The sequence below is a fragment of the Gracilinanus agilis genome, chromosome 6, assembly GCF_016433145.1.
Source record: "Gracilinanus agilis isolate LMUSP501 chromosome 6, AgileGrace, whole genome shotgun sequence".
Taxonomy (NCBI): domain Eukaryota; kingdom Metazoa; phylum Chordata; class Mammalia; order Didelphimorphia; family Didelphidae; genus Gracilinanus; species Gracilinanus agilis.
The window spans coordinates 48,806,268-48,832,622 of NC_058135.1; the positions used below are offsets into that span (position 1 = coordinate 48,806,268).

At 37.1% G+C, this 26,355-nt stretch overlaps 1 protein-coding gene across 1 annotated transcript in view; it reads left to right on the plus strand.

Annotated features, from left to right (window-relative positions):
* BANK1 (B cell scaffold protein with ankyrin repeats 1) overlaps positions 1-26,355 on the plus strand; it is a 485,106-nt gene that overhangs the window by 442,302 nt on the left and 16,449 nt on the right. Inside the window, exons 10-11 of the mRNA XM_044681628.1 lie at positions 5,713-5,781; positions 25,339-25,517. Coding sequence (XP_044537563.1) covers positions 5,713-5,781; positions 25,339-25,517 — 248 coding nt within the window. The remainder of the gene's footprint in view (positions 1-5,712; positions 5,782-25,338; positions 25,518-26,355) is intronic.

Sequence of the window (26,355 nt, forward strand, 5' to 3'; positions counted from 1 at the left end):
CTAAACCATATTTAAGGATCCCTACTGGCCACATATTGACTTAGAAGACCATATATTACTATTATTGATTTTTATTGTAGTTTTCTTTATTTTTTAAATATTTCTCAATTACAGTGTGGACCATATGTGACCTGCTCTCCATATGTTTGACACCCCAATTCTACATGATAGCCCTTCAGGTTCTTGAAGACAGCTATCCTGTCTAAAAGCTAAGCCTTCTTTTGACTGAAGATTTCATTTCATTCCTTTACTCAATACTCCTGCGTCATGAACTCTGACCATTCTGGGCGCCTTCCTCTAGACACGTTCCAGCTAGTCAGTATCTTTCCTAAAAAGTAGTGCACATAACTGAATGCCTTAGCCCAAATATGTTCTAGCCATAAATCAGTGACCCATTGCCACTCTATTCCTTATTTCATGTGACATTTTATAGCCCAAGATCACATTTGTTTTCTTCATGTCCCTGCTTTGTCTTATAATTCACTAAAATCTCTCTATCTCTCTTTTTTCCTTCTGACAGGCTATTATGTAGCCATATCTCCCTTGTCTTGTGCCTAAGTATATGTCTGTTCTTTACAGGACTAAGCATTTTTCTCTTTTAAATTTCATTTCTCTGACAAGAGTCCAATATCTAAGAAAAAGAGAGTTGACAAAAATATTTAAGTGTATAGGGTATAAGGGGAAATTTTCAAACAAATAAATACCAGCTATCAACAGCCATATGAAATAAGGCTTAGTCACTAAGAGAATCAATGTTAATAAAAAGCAAAATCAGAAGTTCGAATTCATATTCTTCATTCAAGTGACGAAGACAGAAATGGTCATTGTGGGAAAGTATATGAGAAGAGAGGCACATTAATACTCTGTTATTATAGCTGTTGTTTCAATTGTCTGGAAAACCACTTAGAATTGTTTCAAGAAAATTCACCGAATTGTAGAAAACTCTTTCCCTCAGTGAAATCAATGCTGGCCACATAGACCAAAAAGATCAGAGAGATAGAGGAAGAAGTCCCATTAATCCAATATATTTATTAAAATATTTTTAAAATAATGAAAAGAAAAAAACTAGAACAAACTGTGGTATACTTTTTTGTTGTTCGGTTTTTTCAGTTGTGCCCAACTCATCATGACTGCATTTGGGGTCTTCTTGGCAGAGATACTGGAGTGGTTGGCCTTTTCCTTCTCCAGTTCATTCTGCAGATGAGAAAACTGAGGCACACAAGGATGTATGACTTGCCCAGAATCACATAGCTAGTAAGTGTCTGAGGTCAGTTATGAACTCAGAAAGATGAGTATTCCTGACTTCACTCTATCTACTGCACCACCTAGCTGTTCAGCATACGAGTATAATGGAATCTTATCGCACCATTGGAATGGCTGAAAATGGAGAATTTCAAGAAACATGAGGATACTCGTATGAATTGATCGAGAGAATATGAGCAAAAAAAGAAAATAAATCAATTACTTAAACAATGTAAACAAAAACTACTTAAAATGTAGATGTTAAATCAATGACACTAACCGAATCTCAGTTTCAAAGAAATGATGAAACACACTTCCTTCTTCTCAGTTAAGGGGTTTTTAGGGCCTCAGGTGTAGAATATAGCCTAGTCTGTCAGGTGTAGTCACTTGTCTATTGGTTTTACTTTAATGTTTCACTTTTTAAAAAAATACAGGAGTGCTCAGCACAAGGTGGGAGGTTAAAGGGAAATGACATGAAAGTAAAAATAAAAAATAAAACTTCTAAAAATCAATAAATGCTGTGTGACCCTGGGCAAGTCACTTAACCCCAATTACCTAGCCCTTACTACTCTTCTGCCTTTGAACTGTTACTTAGCATCAATTCTAGCACTAAAGGTAAGGGTTTTAAGAACTAAAAAATGCATTTCATCATACCGGCTTTCCATCCAGTCTTCTAGTCTGTCAAAATCATTTGCAACATGAGACTCAAACATTCAAGTTAGAGCAATAGAATTTTAGCCTGGAAGTACCTGCCTCCATTCCAAACCAAGCCACATCAATAACCCTGTGGTAAGCCATGAATTATTACTGACAACTGTATATTGTGTCACAGGATATGTGTGCACACACATCAACACTTCAGGCAGCAAGATGAATTCATTCACAACATTTTTCACAAATCCCACTTTTCCCTGATAAGAGTGTGCTCCAAGCTGCCACGCCACTGCCAGCAGATCTCAGCATCACCACATATGCATGTTTCCATTCTTTCTATAAACTGGAGGAGTTCATCACTTGCTCATGCCGAGTATTTGATGTCAAATGGAAATGATTCAGCAAAATTCAGGGTGCAAAGTGGTTTTAACAAATTGACTCTGAACAGACAGAAGACCAAATCCATTTCTGATTAATTAGTGGTTGCAAAACTCAGCAGAATTTTCCAAACTTATCAATTACTATACTTTTCAATTAGAGGCTCTATTGACTAAGTCTCTACTTTGGATTCATGTTATTTCCCAAATTGATAAAGTCAGATGTTTTTTAATACCCAGCACTCCCAGTCATTATCTTAACAATGTTGGCAAAGAATAAAGATCCAATATGTTATTAAAATATTAAAAGTATATATTTTTTATTTTTTGAAGTAGACCAAAAAAATAGAAATCCCTTTTTACAACTTCTCCTATTCTCCAAATAATTCATTAGGCAGTAGAACCATAGATTGTATATCCTTCTAACAAAATATTAAGCTCCATAAACACCTATCAGTTGGTGAGAAAATTATCTTTGGCCCTGTTTCCAAATATCAATGTGAGGCATCAAGCATTTTCCACTAATAAGTTTCACTATATATACACAGAATTGTCCTTATAAATTTCATATTTTAAATTACATTAATTGTTCCTACTTTACAAAACTGTGTATTTAACATACTCTCCCTTTCCCACATTTTCTTATCACCAGTATTCAATACATCTTCTATTGTTATTTAGAATATGACTCATATACTCTTGGTTTTGTCCAGACTAATAATTTCACTGGCATAGAGAACTCCAAACATGAAGCCTCACTCCAGTGATGTAGGTCAGTAACTAATCTGTAAGTTAAAATCTTAAATAATTGTCTGGGGTGCTGAGAGGTTGAATGACTTGCTTAGAGTCACAGAGTTAGTGTCTCAGAGGTAGTACTTGTACTCAGGTCTTCCTGATTTTAAGGCTTCACCTTTGTCATCTGCATTATGCTGCCCTTCTGGTACTTATGCTAAGCATATAAGATCATAAATTTAGGGAGCTGAATGGCAGGTAAGCAGCCCCAAAATGGGCTTGGTGAGCCCTTACACCAGAAGTACTATTCATCCCTGAAAACACTGTCCATTTGATGAAGTGATAGCACGTCAGACAAGAGATCTGTTCCAATTAACTGCAGTATTTTGTTATATGGGTTCTGTGTAAGACCTAATTACCTAGAATGGGAGGTTTTTCCAGAAATTAAAGTATAGCTTTATAGCCTATTCCTGAGGAAAAGCCATTTGGGGGTGGAGAAAAAGAAGTCAACTTTAGCCCTGGCTGGGTCCCCTTCTCCCCAACACTTTTGACTGAAGGATTCACCTTCTTAGGGTCTGGCAGATTCCCATTGGTATCCTAAATCATGTCCTAGGATCAATTAGAAATCAAATGATAGTGTGTGAATAAAGAGTCAAGGGGGCAGCTGGGTAGCTCAGTGGATTGAGAGTCAGGCCTAGAGACGAAAGGTCCTAGGTTCAAATCTGGCCTCAGACACTTCCCAGCTGTGTGACCATGGGCAAGTCACTTGACCCCATTGCCCACCCTCATCACTCTTCCACCAAGGAACCAATACACAGAAGTTAAGGGTTAAAAAAAATTAAAAAAAAAAAAGAGTCAAGGACAGGGACAGAGATTCACCATGCTTAAAGTTTCCCCAAAATAGGTCTAGAAGGACTTCTGAAAGGCAGAAGTCCCTTTGCCACATGAACCCAATTTTCTCCCAACTGTATATTTTAAGGAAAATATGTCACATTTAGGACTGATATTCTGTGCCAACTGTGCTTCCTACATGCGTTTTCCAAAATAACCACTTAAAATTGGCCGTCTAAATGGTTCTCAACATAATCTCCAAGGAGAAGAATACCAGTTGGACCTCAAGCCACTGGAATTAGAAAATGTTCCTGACCCCTCAAAGGTACTCTTTGAATGCTGAAGGGAAGATTTGTAACCAAGCTCTGGGGAACCCAACTAATTAGTGGGAGTAGAAGTTGGGACAAGGAATATTGGAGCATACATAAATGAATTGGTGAATGCAAATCCCCAAAGGTAGAACCTTTACAAAACTCTATGGGTGTTTAGCAGACAGCGGAGAAAGCTGTCTTTCTCCATCCATCAAAGGAGATGAGAAGGAGTACCTTTTCCTAACTTGTAGGTCTGATGTGAGAAATAGCTCATGAGAACAAAGCATTTTGAAGACTTGGAGGTATTTATTGTAGTCAAGACAATGTGGCCTCATGAATAGAGAGCTCTCCTCTGAATCAAGAAAACATGGGATCAAGTCCTACTGTTGATCTATACTGATTCTATATCCATGGTCCAATTGGATAATCTCTCTGGACCCCACGCAACTCTTGATTCTGGCCCTCATTGATAGAGGGGATATCTATAGCAAGAATTCCCTACACTGATTGTCTACACACTTTTTTCATCATACAACCCTAACAGCTTAAAAATAATTTGAATGCAAACTTCCACATTGAAGGACTTTTCTATATTTATGCAATAGAGGAGTTGGAGACACATGGAGAAGGCTGACATGAGCTGCCTTCAAGGATTTGAAAGATTGTCAGGTGGAAAATAGAGTTGATGTGTTCTTTTTGTCTCCAGAAAGTAGAATAGGAATAGGAGTGGGAATTCCTTTTTTTTTCCCTTTTGGGTGGGTCTAGCTGACTGCTAGAGAACCTTCCAACTCTCATCTTCAGTGATTCTGTGAAATCACATGTCTGGGTGTTCCCACCCACTCACCCACACACCCAGATTGTTCTGAACATCAACTTAGCATTATGAAACATCAAGTAAGATTCCGTTTGTGTTTCCTTTCCTACCATAATTTTTCTTTTGTGCCCTTTTTATTTTTAATGCTCCTTTTTGGCATTTCTATCTTTCCAATCCATCACCTAATTAGAACTTTTCCTTCATGATGCTCAGAGTTTCTTATACATTTTCTCATTCTTCAAATATTGAAGTGTTTATATGTATTGATGATTAAGTTCTTAAATAAAAACAAAGTTAAAACCCTAAAAATATTTAATGATTATTTCAATTGTTCCATCTATGAAATGCATCCTTTACTTCGCCTGCTTAAGGAAAAACAATCTTCAGGCTTGCTGAGCACAGAAAAGGAAGTATGAGTCATTTCATGCAAATTTGTAATATTACCTAAGTGTAGTATTTAACATGTTTTAAGGGTCTGAGGTTTTCTTTACCTGTTAGCAAAATAAAATATCTTTATTTCAGTAAGTCAATGAGGCTGGGTACCAGGAAGATATTGTTCTAGAAAAAGAAAGAAATATCTGACATGAGTAATCAGGGGCACAAATGACAAAATTGAAAACTTAATAGTCGTCCTACTCAGATAAAAAATACATCAGGAATTGTCATTAGAGAAAATGATGTACAGCAATCTAGCTGCACAATGGGATGGCGATGTTTGGGCTCATTGAGTAATGGATTCTGTGTTTTTCAGTGTTTCAACAGAAGACCACCAGACCTCCGCATGACGGGGACAAACTCCAGGCTCCTGCCAAAAAGCCAGGTACTGAAATAGACTGTAGTATTTCCAACTTTTTCTGGACAAGCATCATGAGAATATTACTATTGTTTCCCAATGCTGACAAAAGCCACCGAGCCAGGAAATAAATGAGCAGCTGCTTGATTAGTTTCACATATATATGTGAACAAACAAACAAATATATATAAGATAAATGTTTTACATGAGTTCAAGTTAAAAATCCTTCTCAGGAAGAACAGTGTAACAAAAGTAATATGTTTAACTGAGAAAATCAGAAAATTGGCTTGGGAGAATGTGTTTTGGTTATCTAGCTATTTTTTTTAATATTAGACTTATGATATCATTAATATAAGGAAATTCAAATGAGGAAGCTCCTTGTAGGCTGGTATCTGCTCGGTAATACAATATGGCAGAACATGTCCCACCTATCCTCCCAATCTGAAGTCACCAGATCTGGGTTCCAATCCATCTCACATGTTCCTAACTATTAAACCTTGGACAGATCACTTAAGTCCCTGAGCCTCATTCCATCATCTTTCAGATTAGGGATTGGGATTTGATGGCCCCTTCCAATCCCTTCTAAGCCTAGATTTAAAACCCAATGGCCATATAGAGTCTTATGGGCCAGTAAGGTGTTAAGTGACTTGCCCATGGCCACATAGTCAAGATATGTCAAAGAAAAAAATCTTGGACCAATGTCTTTCTGACATTAAAACTAGTTATCCGAAGGCTAAACCAAGTCAAATAGAGAACCAAGTTCTTGGAGACAGTGCGTTATAACCAATTTCTCAGAAATACTTAGAAGTAGTCATTCTTAACCTAAGGTCCTTTTGTCAAAATTTTGATAACTAAATTTAAGTTTAATTGGTTTTCTTGAAATCTTATGGATTTTATACATTTAAAAATATCCTTAGAAAGGTTCCTTCAGGTTCACCAGATCACCAAAAAGCGATCTTTTTTTTTTAACCCTTTTCATCCATATTAAAATCAATACTAACCAATACTTACTGGTTCCAAGGCAGTAGCGTAGTAAGGGCTAGGCAAGGGTATTTAATTGACTCGCCCAGGGTTACACAGCTAGGAAGTGTCTGAGACTGGATTTAAAGCTATGACCTCCTGCCTCTAGTCCTGACTCTCAATTCACTAAGCCACCTGGCTGCCCCTAAAGAGCAGTTTCTTTTAAAAAAAAAAAAGACACTTTTTAAAGAATTGTTGGCTTAGATGGAAGCTCTAGATAGTTACTTGGTGAGGTAGATTCAGTCTACACATTGATTCTCCATGTGATCCCTTAGCTCTGACACCAAATTTAAAGCAGGCACAAGATCTCCTTCCTGGTATCCTTCTGATAACAGATTCTCTTCACCCAATCCACATAAAGAAGGGATGGAGCTACAAGCTTCATATACAACCAACTAAAGGACAATATTTTCCTCTGAAGTTCAATGTAAACTCAATTTCAAGAGAGCATGGCAGAACATGTAGGTAGTACAATGAATTGAGTGCTAGACCTGGAGTTGGAAGAACCTGGGTTCAAATTTGACCTCAGATACTTCCTAATTATGTGGCCTGATTGTGTCATTTAGCCCAGATTGCCTAGCCCTGGCCATTATTCTGTCTTAGAACTGATACTAAGACAAAAGATATGGAATGAGGAGAGAGAAAAAGAGAGAGGGAAGGAGGGAGGGAAGGAAACCGGGAGATGGAAGGAGAGGGAGAGGGAGAATGGGAGTTAAAAAGAGAAAAGTAGAAGAATGGGAATGGGACAACGGGTGTTTTTCATCTCTTCTTAAAATACATGGAGAAAAGAAATAGAGCCATTTCTCAATTGTTTACTGACAGAACTTTTTTTTAAGAAAAGATATTCAAAGGGTGAAGAGAAATTTATTAGTTGGTCTTAAAAATTCACCAAAATTTATCTTAATTATCCTTTGAAATGGTTCAGTTCTCAAGACATAAGATACTCCAACCCCAGCTCCAAGCCATTATCCACAGAGAGATAGAACGATCAAATGAAACCAATTATGTGAGAGAAGTTCCCCAAACATGGCTGTGAGTGGTTCCATTTATGTCATTATGAAGAAAGGCAAGAATGACTGGGTCACTCTAGAATGTAGTGAACATTCTTTCAGGGTTCTGAGGCCAGAACCTACCCTAAATCTTTTTACAAATATATGACTACCTGCTACCAGATAGGACCTTGGGAAGGAATGGAGGCCAATAACCTGATTGCCTACCTTCCTAGCTAGACTTCCCTCTAATCAGTGATCTGTTTTCCAGACTCATGTGCCTTGCCCTTCATACTGTCCCCAACCCAGTAATTACGAGCTCCTGTCTGCAGAAATGTATGCCTCAGAATACAATTTTTTTAATTGTGAGAGCTGGGACTCCAGTAGCCATCTAGTCCAATCCACAACTGAAAAAAGAATTCCCACAATAGCATAGCTGATGAATGATTTTGTCATCTGTTTCAAAAACTCCCTATTCACAACAGCTTTCACCCTTCCATCTCGCTCGGCCCAAGTCACTCCACTCCAATATTCCACTGCAGATGTACCCAGCACTCTACTCTTGGAATGCCTGCTCCATTAGGTAGCAAATGCCTTCAACTTAAACATTTTTTTTCCTTTCTCAATACTTCCGTCTTCTGGTTCTCACAGAAGGACCTGGTTTCCTCTGATGACATGGCATTCCCAGCTTCTATTTCCAGTTCTGTTTGCACTTTCAGGGATATTGCAGTGTTCTAGGTTGCTTTTTTCTAATGAAAGTGATTTTTAAATTAGTCCACATTCATCAGTTGAACTATCAATCTAGGACAAGTACATAATTCTTAGAGTAATATTTCATAAAGAGAAAAGATTTTAATGTAATGTGCAATAAACCCCATCTCAAACTATCCAGTAACACCTAGATATTCTGGCCGTGGTTTATTTTATTATCATAAACTCCTTCTAATTGATGATTCTTGATATTTGTTGATTTCATAATAGTTGGAGGCAAGACATTTATTTCCTTAAAATCTACTCCTATTCTCCCTCTGGACCTGCAATTTTCAAAGAAAGGAAATGAAAGTCCTCCAGGTAGATGTAGCTGTTGTGCAATTAGGATCCCAAAAATTACTGCAGAGGCTGGATGGAACAGATAAGATTACTATTCCTCACTAGTACCCAAAACATATCTCAAAGGATTATATTAAGAGTCATTGAGGGAATATATGGAGTGATTTGAGCTTTTTGAAAGGAAAGCAGCCTTAAACATTCACATTATACTTATTTAGTTATCATAATTTCAGTTATATTCTAGTATATAGAAACACAGGGACATAAAAAATATCAACATTTCATTGTGGCGTGGGGATTATTAAAGGACATGCCACAATGAATAGGGAGTCAGGCCTAGAGATGAGAGGTCTTGGATTCAAATTTGATCTCAGACACTTCTTAGCTCTGTGACTCTGGACTAATCACTTAACTCCAAATGCCTAGCCCTTACTACTTTACCTAAACTTGGTATTGATTCTAAAATATAAAGTAAGGAGTTTTGAAAACAATAATAAAGGATATGCCAGCTTTACTAAATTCTGCTCATCCAGACAGGCTTCAGGTATGGGTCCACCAGCCTGGTTCATTTCCAAAGGCTGGTGTCTTGGTGGTAATTATTTTTTTCCCTACAGCTAAAACAATACATCAGGGCCATCTATTAAGCCATAAAAAGGCTATGATCTACACAGATGCAGCAAGTATGAAATTATGGATCCTTAAAGTACAAGAACACAGAATGTAAGGGAAGGATGCTCTTAGAGATCATCTGGTCCCCTCCTTTCACATTATTAATCACAGCAGGGAGGCTCAACGAGGATAAAATGTTTACCCAAAGTTACGAGACTCTCAATTAATGGAGGGCTCTGTTACTGGGAATGATGGGAGGAATTCTCAATAAGGAAGTTTCTATTTCTTCAACTGAAAAATAAATGACAACACAGTAGGAAAGTCATAGTATAGGAAAAGGAAATATAATGAGAATTTAATTAGTAGATCCTCTGACCAATCTGATTAATTCCCCAATCCATTGAATGAGATTACTGGGTTCAACACTTTCTTGGAAGATGATGGATATAGGGCTTTGCTAAGAAATCCAAGAATATGGGAATCCCCTCCTACATAACTAACAAAGTCAGGAGAGAGGTAGCAGTAAGAAGGAGAAAACATATAATTGCCAGAGTTCTAGGTGGTGAGAATATGTAGTGCTGACTTGCTCAAGGTAACTAATGCTCAAGGTAACTAATCAATGAATGTTTAATTACTGCTGAAGATATAAAGATAATTTACTGAATCCCTCCCCTTAAGGAGCAATCCATTTAATAGTGAAGTCATAAACGCAAGTAATAATAATAATAATAATAATAATACTGAGGTACTGTAATAAATGCTTTACAAATATTATCTCATCTGATCCTCATACTAACTATTGACTGTAAGTGTTATTATCCCCATTTTTACAGCTGAAACTGAGGCAGAGATTAAGACCAGAGTCTCAAATATACAAAGTGTCTGAGGTCAGATTTGAATTCAGAACCTCTTAATTCTACACCTGGCACTCTATTCATTGTTCCACCTAATTATAATATAAGGCAAAATGAGATAAATACCAAGGAGAGGAACAAAGGGCTATGAAAAATTTGAATCCCATTAAAAATTTTCACATGAGAGAAAAGAATGGAGGAAGGGTCTAGAAGTTATTCCAAGTAGGTTATGATGGAGACAGCTTCATGAAGGAGATGTCACATGAGTTGAACCTTGAAGAAAGAAGAAAAATGAGACATTTAGCAAGATAAGGATATGAATATAGTGCCCAACTTTTAAGTGAGAAGTTTGCAACAAAAGTCTGTCAATACAATCAATGGAAGGGCCCTTCCTAAGTGATTTTGAACTAAATTATGTCAATAGTCATAATAATAGCTACCATAACAATTTTGGAAGCAATATATTGGAAAACCATCGTTAAATGATAATAATAACAAATTGAAATTGACATATGGAAAGCCCTTCACAATTTTATGTCTTATCTCATTTGAGCTTCATATTCTCATATTTTGATGTCCAGATCTCTTTATCATCTCTGATAATCTAATAAGGACAGTTTAGTTGATAAGGATATAATGGGACACGAAGATCTTTTACCTCATGCTTCTGGCTCTGGCTCCAGGAGCATGGAGTTTATTGTATATATTTCAAGACTCATTTCACACAAAAGAACCCCCCAGAAAAAACTTTGCAGATGTGCAGAAGTTACAAATTATGTCATATCAAATCACAAAACATTGGGAAGACTTCCTGTTAAGATGGCAGCAGAGTAAGGAGCAGCTGCTTGATCTATCTTAACCAAAGCATACAGGACTCTTCAAGGAGACATAAAAACGAATCCAGATGAACAAAGGGACCCCACAATAGGGTGCAGCATTGAAGGTACGTGGAATCGGGGCATTTCCACGCTATAAAGGGGTGAAACAGCTCTCACTAAAATGCAAGAGGAAGAAGCCCCTCCCCTACCCTCCACACCACGTACAATGCCAAGGCCAGCCCACGAGAGTTAAAGCAGGTTTGGGGCACCCATTAAGTCACAGGCAGCTCCAGGGCTTGTTCCTGAGAGCAGTAAGACTTAGGACCCCAAGAGGCTAAAGAATGTGCATGGAATTTCCTGAGAACCTGCACGGGTGAGGCATTGCCGTTGGCGTGGACAAGGATCTCAAGCACAGGCTTGGACTTCGAGTGGGGACCCTGTGCAGATGGGAGCACAGCTATGGAAGCAGCACGCTGAGACTGTTGAAGGAGCCTCAGACAGAGGGGCAGACCAGGAACGACCAGGAGGCTCGACCCTGAGAACAACAAGACCTGAGACCACGGGAGCCTAGAGAGCTCAGACAGACCCTGACTGTGAAGATAAAGCTGAGAAGGGGCAGGGCTAACAATGGCAAGCCAAAATTGGGAACCCCAGAAGAGAAAGATTATCAAGAAGAACTCTGTAACACTTGACAATTTTACACAGAGAAAATCCAGACAACAGAGGAGAACAAACAAGAAATCATATCCAAAACTTCCCAAAATAATAAAAACTGGTCACAAGATACTGAAGAGTTCAAATCTGAGATGATGAGAAAGATGGAAGAGATCTGGCAAGAAAATAACAGTTTAAAAGGCAGAATTTCACAATTAGAAAGTGACACAAGTCAACTGAAGACCAGAAATGACCAGATTGAAAAGGAAAACCAGTCCCTGAAGGCTAAAATTGAGCAATTAGAAGCCAATGATCTCTCAAGACAGCAAGAACAAATAAAACAAAGTCAAAAGACTGATAAAATAGAAGGAAACATGAACTATATCAATAAGAAAGTGACAGACCAAGAAAAACAGTCTAGAAGAGACAATTTTAGAATCATTGGTCTTCAAGAAAAAACAGAAATTAATAGAAATTTGGACTCCATACTAAAAGAAACTATTCAGCAAAATTACCTTGAAGTTCTAAAAGAGGGCAATATAGACATTGAAAGGATCCATAGATCACCTTCTACACTAGACCCAGAAAGGACAACACCCAGGAATATAATAGCCAAATTCAAGAGCTTCCAAGTAAAAGAAAAAAATCTTACAAGAAGCCAGAAAGAGACAATTCAAATATCAAGGAGCACCAATCAGTATCACACAGGATCTGGCAGCCTCCACACTAAAAGACCGCAAGGCGTGGAATATGATATTCAGAAAGGCAAGAGAGCTAGGCCTTCAACCACGGATCAACTACCCATCAAAACTGATTATATACTTCCAGGGGAAAGTATGGGCATTCAACAAAATTGAAGATTTCCAAATATTTGCACAGAAAAGACCAGGACTAAATGGAAAGATTGATATCCAACTACAAAAATCAAGAGAAACATGAAAAGGTAAATAAGAAACAGAGGGGAAAGAAAGAAAACTCATAAATTTTTAAATTTGACTCTCTAAGGCCTTCGATAAGATCTAATTATCTGTATTCCTATGTGGAGAAATGCTATGTATAATTCTCTGTAGTGAACTCTATTCACTATTATAGTATTCACTATTATAGCAATTAGAAGAATAATTCATAGGGAGAGGACAGGATACTAAATGGTCTAAGATGACATGGGGGGGGTGGGAAAGAGGGGGGAATAGTAGGGGACACCAAGAAAAATCTGAGTAAATAAGAAAAATAGGATATTCTATTACACACAAAGAGGACATGGAAAGGTGAGGGGACAAATACTATTATAAGAAGGAGAGGAAGAGAGCATTAAGAGGTAATAATCAAACCTTACTCTCAGTGTAATCAACCCGGAGAGGGAAGAGTAGCTATATTATCCATTGGGATAAAAAACTCTGTCTAACCATACTGAGAAAGTCAGAAGGGATAAACCAAGGGGAGCAGGGGAGTGGGGAGGTCCAAAAAGGGAGGGGAGAAGAAGGGGAAGGGAATTCATTAGGCCTTTAAAAAACAAAAAAGAGGGGAATAACAAGGGAGGGGGAAGAAAGGGAAATCACTCAAGGGAGGGGATAAGGGATACAGGCTCAAACCAAACCACTGGCTTAAAACGAAATAGTGTAAGAAGGGGTGGGACTAGGGGAGGATACAAAAATGTCAGTGAATGCACAACTGATAATTATAACTCTGAATGTGAATGGGATGAACTCTCTCATAATACAGAAGCAAATAGCAGAGTGGATTAGAAACCAAAATCCTACCATATATTGTCTACAAGAAACACATATGAGGCCGGTGGACATAAACAAGTTTAAGGTTAAGGGCTTGAGCAAAATCTTTTGGGCGTCAAATGAGAAAAAGAAGGCAGGAGTGGCTATTATGATCTCTGACAAAGCCAAAGTAAAAATAGATATGATTAAAAAAGACATGGAAGGTCATTACATCCTGATTAAAGGCAGTATAAACAATGAGGAAATAACACTGCTCAATATGTATGCACCAAGTGGCATAGCATCCAAATTCATAAAGGAGAAACTGGCAGAGCTCAAGAAGGAAATAGATAGTAAAACCATAATAGTGGGAGATCTAAATAATCCTCTTTCAAATCTAGATAAATCAAACCAAAAAATAAATAAGAAAGAGGTAAGAGAGGTGAATGAAGTCCTAGAAAAATTAAATTTAATAGATATGTGGAGAAAAATAAATAGGGACAAAAAGGAATACACCTTCTTTTCAACTGCACATGGTACATTCACAAAGATTGACCATGTTATAGGGCACAGAAACATTGCAAACAAATGCAAAAGAGCAGAAATAATAAATGTAACTTTCTCAGATCATAATGCAATAAAAATAATAATTAGTAAGGGCACCTGGACAGGAAAATCAAAAACCAATTGGAAATTAAACAATATGATTCTCCAAAACCAATTTGTCAAAGAAGAAATCATAGAAACAATCAACAATTTCATTGAAGAGAATGACAATGAGGAGGCATCCTACCAAACTCTGTGGGATGCAGCCAAGGCAGTACTCAGGGGGAAATTTATATCCTTGAGTGCATATATTAACAAATTAAGGAGGGCAGAGATTAATGAATTGGGCATGCAACTCAAAAAACTAGAAAGTGAGCAAATTAAAAATCCCCAGATGAAAACTAAATTAGAAATACTAAAATTTAAGGGAGAAATTAATAAAATCGAAAGTAAAAGAACTATTGAATTAATCAATAAGACTAGAAGCTGGTATTTTGAAAAAACAGATGAAATAGACAAAGTACTGGTCAATCAAATTAAAAAAAAAAGGAAAAAAGACAACCAAATTGACAGTATCAAAGATGAAAAGGGAGACCTCACCTCTAATGAAGGGGAAATTAAAGCAATCATTAAAAACTATTTCGCCCAATTATATGGCAAAAAATATAACAATTTAGGATATATGGATGAATATTTACAAAAATATAAATTGCCTATAGTAACAGCAGAAGAAATAGAATACTTAATAATCCCATATCAGAAACAGAAATTGAACAAGCCATCAAAGAATTCCCTAAGAAAAAATCACCAGGACCTGATGGATTCACAAGTGAATTCTATGAGACATTCAAACAGCAACTAATACCAATACTATACAAATTATTTGATATGATAAGCAAAAAAGGAGTACTACCAAATTCCTTTTATGACACAAATATGGTACTGATTCCAAAGCCATGGAGATCAAAAACAGAGAAAGAAAACTATAGACCAATCTCCTTAATGAACATAGATGCAAAAATCTTAAATAGAATACTTGCAGAGACTCCAGCAAATAATTAAGAAGATCATCCACCATGATCAGGTAGGATTTATACCAGGAATGCAAGGATGGTTCAACATTAGGAAAACCATCCACGTAATTGACCATATCAACAGTCTAACAAACAAAAATCACATGATTATCTCAATAGATGCTGAAAAAGCCTTTGACAAAATACAGCATCCATTCCTATTGAAAACACTGAAAAGTATAGGAATAGAAGACCTTTCCTAAAAACAATAAACTGTATATACCTAAAACCATCAACAAACATCATATGCAATGGGGATAAATTAGAAGCCTTCCCAATAAGATCAGGAGTGAAACAAGGATACCCATTATCACCTCTACTATTCAACATAGTACTAGAAACGCTAGCAGTAGCAATTAAGAGAAGAAAAAGAAATTGAAGGTATCAAAATGGGCAATGAGGAGACTAAGCTATCACTCTTTGCAGATGATATGATGGTATACTTAAAAAACCCTAGAGAATCAACTAAGAAGCTTGTAGAAATAATCAACAACTTTAGCAAAGTTTCAGGATACAAAATAAATGCACATAAATCATCAGCATTTCTATATATTTCCAAGACATTAGAGCAGCAAGAGGTAGAAAGAGAAACACCATTTAAAATCACCCTGGACAATATAAAATACTTGGGAATCTATCTACCAAAACAAACACAGCAATTATATGAAAACAACTACAAAACACTTTCCAAACAAATAAAACTGGATCTCAACAATTGGAAAGCCATTAATTGCTCATGGGTAGGATGAGCTAACATAATAAAAATGAACTTTCTACCCAAATTAATTTACCTATTTAGCACCATACCTATCAAATTGCCAAAAAACTTCTTTACTGAATTAGGAAAAACTATAACAAATTTCATTTGGAATAACAAAAGATCAAGAATATCAAGGGAAATAATGAAAAAAAAATGTGAAGGAAGGGGCCTTAGCAGTATCAGATATTAAACTATACTATAAAGCAGCAGTCATCAAAACGGTTTGGTAGGGGCAGCTGGGTAGCTCAGTGGAGTGAGAGTCAGGCCTAGAGACAGGAGGTCCTAGGTTCAAACCTGGCCTCAGACACTTCCCAGCTGTGTGACCCTGGGCAAGTCACTTGACCCCCATTGCCCACCCTTACCAATCTTCCACCTATGAGACAATATACCGAAGTACAAGGGTTTAAAAAAAAACGGTATGGTACTGGCTAAGAGACAGAAGGGAGGATCAAAATAGACTTGGGGTAAGTGACATCAACAAGAAAGTGTATGATAAACCCAAAGAGCCCAACTTTTGGGACATGAATCCACTATTTGACAAAAACTGCTGGGAAATTTGGAAAATAATATGGGAGAGATTAGGTTTAGATCAACATCTAACACCCTACACCAAGATAAATTCAGAATGGGTGAATGACTTGAATATAAAGAGGGAAACTATAAATAAGTTAAGTGAACACAGAATAGTATACTTGTCAGATCTCTGGGAAAGGAAAGATTTTAAAACCAAGCAAGAGTTACAGAAAATTACAAAATTTAAATTTAATGGTTTTGATTATATTAAGTTAAAAAGCTTTTGTACAAACAAAAACAATGTAGTCAAAATCAGAAGGGAAAGAACAAATAGGGAAAAAATCTTTATAACAAAAAACTCTGACAAGGGTCTAATTACTCAAATATACAAGGAGTTAAATCAAGTGTATAAAAAATCAAGCCATTCCCCAATTGATAAATGGGCAAGAGACATGAATAGGCAATTTTCAGGTAAAGAAATCAAAAGTATCAATAAGCACATGAGAAAGTGCTCTAAATCTCTAATAAGTAGAGAAATGCAAATCAAAACAACTCTCAGGTATCACCGCACACCTAGCAGATTGGCTAAAATGAAAGAAGGGGAGAGTAATGAATGCTGGAGGGGATGTGGCAAAATTGGGACATTGATGCATTGCTGGTGGAGTTGTGAACTGATCCAGCCATTCTGGCTGGCAATTTGGAACTATGCTCAAAGGGCTATAAAAGAATGCCTGCCCTTTGATCCAGCCATACCATTGTTGGGATTGTACCCCAAAGAGATCATAGATAAACAGACTTGTACGAAAATATTTATAGCTGAGCTTTTTGTGGTGGCAAAAAACTGGAAAATGAGGGGATGTCCTTCAATTAGGGAATTGCTCAACAAACTGCGGTATAGGCTGGTGAGGCTGGTGATGGAATACTATTGCGCTCAAAGGAATAATAAACTGGAGCAATTCCATGTGAACTGGAAAGACCTCCAGGAACTGATGCAGAGTGAAAGAAGCAGAGCCAGAAGAACACTGTACACAGAGACTGTTACACTGTGGTAAAATCGAATGTAATGGGCTTCTGTACTAGCAGTAATGCAATGACAAAGGACTGTTCTGAGAGATTTCTGTTAAAGAAAGCTACCCACATTCAGAGGAAGGACTGCAGGAGAGGAAACATATAAGAAAAACAACTGTTTGAACACATGGGTTGAGGAGGACATGATTGGGGATGTGGACTCGAAGCTACCACACCAATGCAAGTATCAACAATTTGGAAATAGGTCTTGATCATTGACACATGTTAAAACCAGTGGAAATGCACATTGGCCATGGGTGGGGGGAGAGCGGGGGTGAAGAGGAAAGTAGGAGCATGAATCATGTAACCATGTTAAAAAATGAATATTAATAAATGTTTAAAAAATTAAAAAGAAAACACAAAACTCTGGCTTCAGAATAGACCCAGGCCAAGGCTGAATTTTGACTAGGTTCTTATAAGAAAGCCAAGTTGGGGAGTATTTTTTTCAGGGTTAAATTGCCCTTGCTAAGCTTTTGGCCTTGGCTATGCCAGGCAGCAGCAATCCTGGTCAAAGGGGAACAGTGTTAACCCTTTAAATTCAGTTTTGCTAGGGACTTAAAGTTTTTCAATAAGGCCACAATATTTTTCAACAAGAAATCACGAGGATCACAAAAGGGGTCAAAAGGGGAGTCTCAGATTTTTATCTTTTCTCTTATTGGCTTCCCACATTCTGAAGTAGATATAGAAGGTATTATTTTATAAGTCAGAAACCAGAGGCTCAAAGAGTCTAAATAGATTGCCCATGGTTACATAACTATCAAAGGTGGGACCTGAACTTATGAAAGATAAATATTACCTCAGAATAATATTCTGAATGTACAACATTAACCTAAGGATTTTGTCAAGTAATTAATGGGTCACAAGTTATTGTTGGGGGTTTTTTTTCTGTGTGTTGCTTTCTGTTTTCCTTTTCTTTCTTAAGGTAGAAAAGAGGTAATGAATTCAAATTTTCATTTTGATGTTAGTATGCCAAACTGGCAATTTATCAAAATTTGGAGCTTTCTAACTGAAAAATACAAACCTAGACCACATCAATACCTTCCTCAAAAAGTTCCAGTATCTCCTGATAACCTAAAGAATCAAATATAAACTCCTAAAGTTCTTTATATACAGAAAGACCTTTTAAGGCTTATTATACAAGTCCATTTGTCATCCTTCTTAAAAGTGACAGCACCACACTTTTACTGTTCCCCATGCCTGAAATGCATCCCTATATCTTAGAATTTCTTTCTTCCTTCAAAAAGCAGCTCGAGTGCTGCCTGCCTCCAACATCTGGACCTTTGCTGAGTCCTTCAGTTGCTAGTGTCCCCCCCCACCAAAAATGCTGTTTATTTATTTTGGTTGAGACCTGATGTTTCGTCAAAGTAAGAAACTTCTAGTGGCAAAACACTCTCTACCAATACTTCTCTTCAACTTCTAGGCTTAAAGACTTGTTAGGGGCACTAAGAAATAATAATAATAATATCAACTAATTTTATAAAGCACTTGCTTTGTGCCAAGCACTAAACTTTACAATTATTAACACTTTTGAAACTCAACATCCCTGGAAGATAGATGCTAGTATAAACCCCAATTTAGGGATGAGGAAACTGAGCCAAATAGAGATTAATTATCTTGCCCAGGGTCAAATAGTCATGTGTCAGAGGGGAGATTTGAACCAATGTTTTCCTGATTTTTGAGGGCAGCTCTATAGCACTAAACCACACTGTCTTTCTGGTGTTATATTTCTCCACATGAGTATATTCTCTCAGTGGATAGAGTGAAGACAAGAATACTGAAAATTCAAGCCACCTAGTGGCTGGATCCTGGACAAGTCACTTAATTTTGCCTCAGTTTCCTCATCTATAAACTGAGCTGGAAAGGGAAATGATAAATCACTCCAGTATCTCTGCCAAGAAAACTCCAAATGAGGTCATGAAGAATCAGATACAACCAAAACCACTAAACAGCAATAACTTATCCGGTAGAATCACCACCAGGACCTAGTTGGAAAAAACAAACATACATTTTAGTAACTGGAATCAGGAAGTTTGATAGAGGACATAACTGAAATGAAGTACAAACCTGAGGATTGGGTGTCATGTGTGGCTTGTTAATGCTTTGCCTGATTACCTCAGGGGTTTGCCAGTGGGGGCTTATTTTATGACATCTTCATAAGGAAAGAAGATTTCAGCTTCATGAATGACAGAGTAGAATGGATCTCACAGTCAGCCAGAAAGTCACCAAGCATCAGGGTAACATATATAGCCTAGGAAAGATGGACCCTTATACATGAACCCCTGTTTGCCCTGGCAGGGATACTACCTAGAAATTTAGTGCATTTCAGCTCATGATTTTTTCTTTGAATTTGAGCTTGCAACTTTGTTGAGAGTAAGTGCTATATGGAGCAGATTCTTGATTGCTAACTACATCTTTTGCTGCTGATCTAGTAAGCCCTACGGCTTACCTGTGTTCCTCCAGTTCCCTGGGGAATGCATGCTCCATCATCCCTGAAGAAAAAGATTTAGAATATAGAATATGTTGACATCTTGTTAGTTCATGAATCACAGAACTTCCAAAAAGAAAAGACAAGAAAGTTCCCAAAAGATAATTGATGATTGGAGTCTTGTGTATTCATGTGAAGCAATGTGTAGCTTCAGAAAGTAAATCCCAGTAGTGCTGGTTTCTCTAAAATGGTACCCATTTCTTTTCTAGGTATCTAGTTTGGAATGAAATGATTGAACAGCTTGGGGAATCAAATAGATATCTATCTTATCCCCAGTGGCTGTACCAGTCATTCCTTTAGCCTCATGCCTAATCCTATCAGTCTCATTCTACTACAGAGAGATGCCCTCACATACTCTGGCCAATTCAAGCATTCTCCAGCCCTAGTAATGGTGATAAACATGGTTTCCTGTATACTGAAAGAGAAAATAATTCTGGTGAGGGAGAATTTCACTGTGAAATGTGTCGTGGATAGAGAATCTTTTCTTTTTAACTGTTTTCAAATTTATTTTTTTATTGATTAATTAAGAAAAATTTTCCATGGTTATATGATTCATGTTCTTTCCCTCCCCTCCTCCCACCCCCCTCCCATAGCCAACACACAATTCCACTGGGTTTTACATGTGTCAATGATCAAAAAGAACTATTTCCATATTATTAATATTTGCATTAGGGTGATCATTTAGGGTCTACATCCCCAATCGTATCCCCATCGACCCATGTGATCAACATTGTTTTTCTTCTGTGTTTCTGCTCCTACAGTTCTTTCTTTGGATGTGGATAGCATTCTTTCTCATAGGTCCCTTAGAAAGGTTTTGAATCATTTCATTGCTGCTAGTAGAGAAGTCCATTACATTTGATTTTACCACAGTGTATCAGTGTCTGTATACAATGTTCTCCTGGTTCTGCTCCTTTAACTCTGCATCAATTCCTGGAGGTCCTTCCAGTTCACATGAAATTCCTCCAGTTCATTATTCCTTTTAGCACAATAGTATTCCTTCACCAGCAGATTACCACAATTTGTTCAGCCATTCCCCAAATGAAGGGCATCCCCTCATTTATGAATAGAGAATCTTGCAAGATGAAAGACTGATGTTAAAATACTTATTAAGGTCTCCCATCTCCCAAACATTAGAATCACTACCTTTCAAAATGAGTAATAATTTTAAAGAATCATATTATCTTGGAATTGAAAGGGACATTAGGGTCCTTAAATTTACTCCTGCTTGGACACTTGAGAAGTGGTCATCTAGCTCTTAGAGACACAGAATTTAGAGATGGCTGCACAGGGTTTAGAGTCAGGAAGATGCAAGTTCAAATCTAACCTCAGATTATTACTGGATCCTGGGAAAGTGGCTTAGACTCTCAATTTCCTCATGTATAAAAAGAAGATAGTAACAGCACCTACCATCTCAGGGTTGCGAGAATCTAATGAGATAACGTTTGTAAGGTGCTTTGCAAACTTAAATGGGTTATATAAATGCTTCTTGTCATTGTTCAGTCATTTTCACTCATGGCCAACTCTCATGACCCCATTTGGAGTTTTCTTGGTAAAGATATTTGAGTGGTGTGCATTTCCTTCTCCAGCTCATTTGACAGATGAAGAAACTGAGACAAACAGGATTAAGTGACTTACCTGTGATCAACAGCTAGTAAAGTATCTGTGACTAGATTTGAACTCGGAAAGAAGAGTCTTCCTGACTCCAGAACCAGGATTCTATCCACTGTACCACATAGCTAGCATAGCATATAAATGTGACCTGCTATTATTATTATCATCATCATTATTACAAAAAGTCCTCCAGTGATGGGAAATTTGCTTCTTTTTTAAAAAAAAATGTTTATTAACCTTTTTTTGTTGCTCCACTAATGTCACTCCCAATGTGCACTCACATTTTCCCCATAGAACCCTTTCTTATAACATAGAAAAACAGTTCAGAGAGTAATCATGTCTAATAGGACATAAATCAACCATCGAGCAATAAATATTTATTAAACCTCTCCTATATGTCAAGTGATAGAAAAATGAAGACAAGGTGGGAAAAGGAGCTCATTTTGGTTTCCTTACATTCTAAGAGGGAAATAGCATGTAAATATTTAAGTATGTGTAGAATATGCATGAAATAAATATAAGATAATGGGGAAGGACTGAGAGGATGGAAAGGCATTTTTATCACCAGTTCTCAATTTATTAATTCTGGAATGAATATGGGAAAAGTTATAATATAAAATAAAATAGGGAAGGTACTCAATGCCAGATTATGAAAGATGTTAAATATATTATAGGGGAAATTGTGACTCAGCAAGGCAGGTAGGTAGCAGAGTGGCTAGAGTAGTAAGTCTGAAGTCGGGAAGATTCATCTTGTAGAGTTCAAATCTGGCCACAGAAACTTAGTAGCTATGAGACCCTGGGTAAGTCATTTAGCCCTGTTTGTCTCAGTTTCCTCATCTGGAGAAGAACATGGCAAAACACTCTAATATCTTTGTCAAGAAAACCTTGGTGTATGATTGATCACTTGCTTATATGGATATATGATTTGGCATTTTGGTTTTAAAAGATTACTCTATTACAAAAATGAATAATATAGAAATAGGTTTTTGAGTGATAATACAAGTATAACTCAGTGGAATTGCTTTTCAACTCCAGGGGGGGAGGGAAGAGGGGAGGGAGACAACAAGAATCATGTAACCATGGGAGAAATTTTTTTAATAAAATGAAAAAATTAAAAAGAGAAAAAGAAAACCTTGAACAGGAACATAAATGACTAATAACAACCTCAAAGTGACTCAATGGTTAAAGCTTTGGATCCGGAGTGATTCATATACAGTCTCAGATACTTGCTAGCTATGTAACCATGGACAATTACTGTCTGCCTCAGTTTTTCCATAGCTGTAGGGGATAATGGCACCTACCTCCCAGAGCTGTTGTGAAGAGAAAATGTGATAATGTTTATAAAGCACTTCTCAAATCTTAAAGCACTATATAAATGCTAGCTATTATTATTAAATGCCATTTTGAGGAGTTGGTATTTTATGCTAAAGGCAATAGAGTGATTAAAGATTTAAAATTTTTTATTTAAATTTTTCTCAATTAACAAACACTAATTTTCTCTTTCTATCTCATCCCTCTTCTTGCTGGAAAAAGAAGAGACATGATATGATAGCAAGAACTCAAGCAAACTCAAGTGAAAGTTTTTAAACATGGAGGAGGCATGGGTATATTTTTAGGCAGCAAAAAAAAACTATCCAGTACATCCTTTGCAGAGCTGCCAAAGCCATTCTCCTAAGTAAAAAGTCTCACCCCTACCCCACCAGACACATACACATGCACTCAGGAAACTCCAGTGGTTCTTTTCTACTCCCTTGAGGATTAGATATACAACCCTCTCTTTAGGTTTGAAAGGCTCTCTTAGTCTAAGTAGCTTACCTAGAGTTCTCCAGGTTGTCCCTGGCAGAACCAAGATTCAGATGTGGACCTTCTGACTCATTACTTCACCATGTGGATATTTATCCTGGAGAATCTTCTCTGTTGACAACAGCATCATCCTTCTAGTTATGCCAAATTTCAACCCTGGGCCCATTTTTGGCCTTCACTTCTGAGCTAAATACCAGTATGTTCTATTTATACAACCAGCCACTCACAATAATAACACAGTTAGACCTTAAACATAACCATTTACCCAAGTCCAAAGCAAAAGAAATTATAACATCACATGTATCAAAGTAAATGCTCAAATTATAAATACATCTTAATTCACACATAAACTTGTCACACTTTGTTGAGGAGAGAGCCTGACAGAGAGGCATATGATTGAAGAAAATGCATGTGCTCAGAGTATCTCCCAACTCTGAAACTATAAACTTCAGGGTCCCCGCTATCTCAATAATTGTCTCTTATTCTTTTGTTGTTTTTCAGTCATGTCTGGTTCTTCATGACTCTATTTGGGATTTTCACTGCAAAAATACTAGAGTGATTTGTCATTTCCCTTTCCAGCTCATTTTATAGATGAAGAAACTGAGGCAAGCAAGGTTAAGTGACTTGCCCAGAGTCTCACAGCTAGTAAGTATCTGAGGTTGAATTTGAACTCATAAACATGAGTCTTTCTGATTTGCCTGTTGCCCTCTCCATTGTGCCACCTCGCTTTCCCCATACTAGTGTTGTGGAAAAAGTAGAGATATATTAGCCAGATTATTAGGTGTTAGGCAGGTTTGAAAATGATTGCATCATTATAACCAAAGACATCAAAGTTTTAATGTCAACTTGAAAGGTCAACCCTATGGCTCTTAATATTTTTATCTGTGACTCTGATAAAAGCATAGTTGGCATGCTTACCAAATTTGTATGTAGCTGGGAGGAATAACTAATACAGCAGATCACAATCCAATCCCCAAAAACATTGACAGAGTATAATTTTAGCCAACTTTATTATGACAAAATGAAACAGGGATAGATGTAAAATATTACCGTTATACTGAAAAGCATCAACCTCAGCACAGCTGGGTAGCACAGTTGATAGAGCACCAGGGCAGGAGTCAGGAAGACTTGGGTTAAAATTTGGCCTTCAACACTTTCTAGCTGTGTGACCCTGGGCAATTCACTTAACTACAATTGCCTTGCCTTTACCATCCTTCTGTCTAGGAACCAATACTTAGTATCAATTCTAAGGACCTAAGGGATTGGGGATTGGGTTTTTTTTCTTTGTTGGTTTGTTTTGATTAGGAGCCCTATGTGCCAGACATCATGCTAAGTGCATTATAGATATAATCTCATTTGACCATCACAACAATTCCTATAAGATAGATACTCTTTATTAACTCTATTTTACAGTTGAGGAAACTGAAATTGAGACTGACAACTATAAAGCGATGCTCAAAGTCACACTGTCTGTGGTCAAATTTGAATTCAGGTCTTCCTGACTTTAGGTCCAATACTCTATCCCTAGCACCAGCCAACTGCCTTTACTTTTACATTCTCAAAGAATTCTTTTTTCTCTTGGGCTGAATCAACAGAAGGAAGTGAAATAGTGAAGCAAATTCAGCATCCTCAAATAGTCCTGCATTTTCTGTCACTGCCTTCCTGATATGATTGTTGTTCATCCTTCATTTTTGAAGAGGACTGATGACATCATGATGTTGGAGTAAAATAGATGGTTGGTCAGAGGCTGGTGAGACAGTTTAGCCATGAGGCAACAACAAAAAGCCATGAGGAAAAAGGAAAAAGGAAGAAGGAATTCACACTATGGGGAGGAGATTAGTCCCCATAGTGTGAATTCCATATTTTTAATGTCTCATTTATCTTTCAAGGTCTCAGTTGTCATAAAATGCCTGCAATGATCTATTTTTGCAACTGTTAAGGAATATTTAAGGGAATGAAGGAATCCAAAAATGTCCATATGTTGACAGATGTTTCAAAATCCTTTCCCTTGTACAAATCTAGATAGAATCCGAGTGGACAACCAACCCTGCTCTGCCCTGAAATGCTGTATACCTTCTGGCCAAGAAGAACTCATCCTTTTGCAAGAAAAAGTAAAAACTGGAGAAATTTCTGTGGATGAAGCCCTGAAGAAATTCAAACAGTGGCAAAATGAAAAGAGTGGACTTGAAGTTATTCAGCAGGTAACTGGGACCCAGATCTGTCTGTAGAGATTATCTCTAATCACTGAGCTCCTGGTCCCTCAACTCTTAAACTCTTAACACAGACTGAAGCTTTAACCCAGGACTTTGAATTTCTATCTATTAACAAACCAAATACCTTAATATTTCTAGTTGAAAGCTTTTAAATAAGCAAATGCCAGATTTAAAAAACATTGGTGCATTTATTTTTGAAAATTGCTTGTATCTAAAAAAATATTTATTCAGTTTGCAAAGTAGCATTTGAAACATCTGAATGTTACATGAAAATCATTTCTGGTATTAAGTTAGAGGCAATCAGGAGCACTTCTCAGCACCTAGAAGAAAGAATAAAAAGATCAGACAAAGAACTAGCATGAAGATGAAACCAAGAATAGTCCCCAAAGAAATCTAGTTGATTCTGCCATCCCTATTCGTAACATTTACATTTGTACTAGATTTATCAGAATATTGATTATTTGTGTTCAGTTAACCTAAGGCAGAGTTTCCTAAAGCCTCTCCCCTCATGGCATCCTTAGTATCTCAGTATTTTTTTCCTACAGCTCTAATGCCAAAGAAATATTGTATTATTATTAATAAGCTAAGGTGAATATTTAAAATATCCAGTTGTGTCCTGTAGGTTAATGCCAAAGTATATTCAGGAAATGCAGTGAGAAAATGCAGTTGGCAGTAGGAAAATTAGAGATAAGTGGGTTAATGCCTAAAAGATTTGGATAGAGCTGGAATTGGGCAATATTATGGCATTTATGGAATTTTGTTTTGTTCTTTTCCTCTAGCAGTCTCTCTCTCTCTCTCTCTCTCTCTCTCTCTCTCTCTCTCTCTC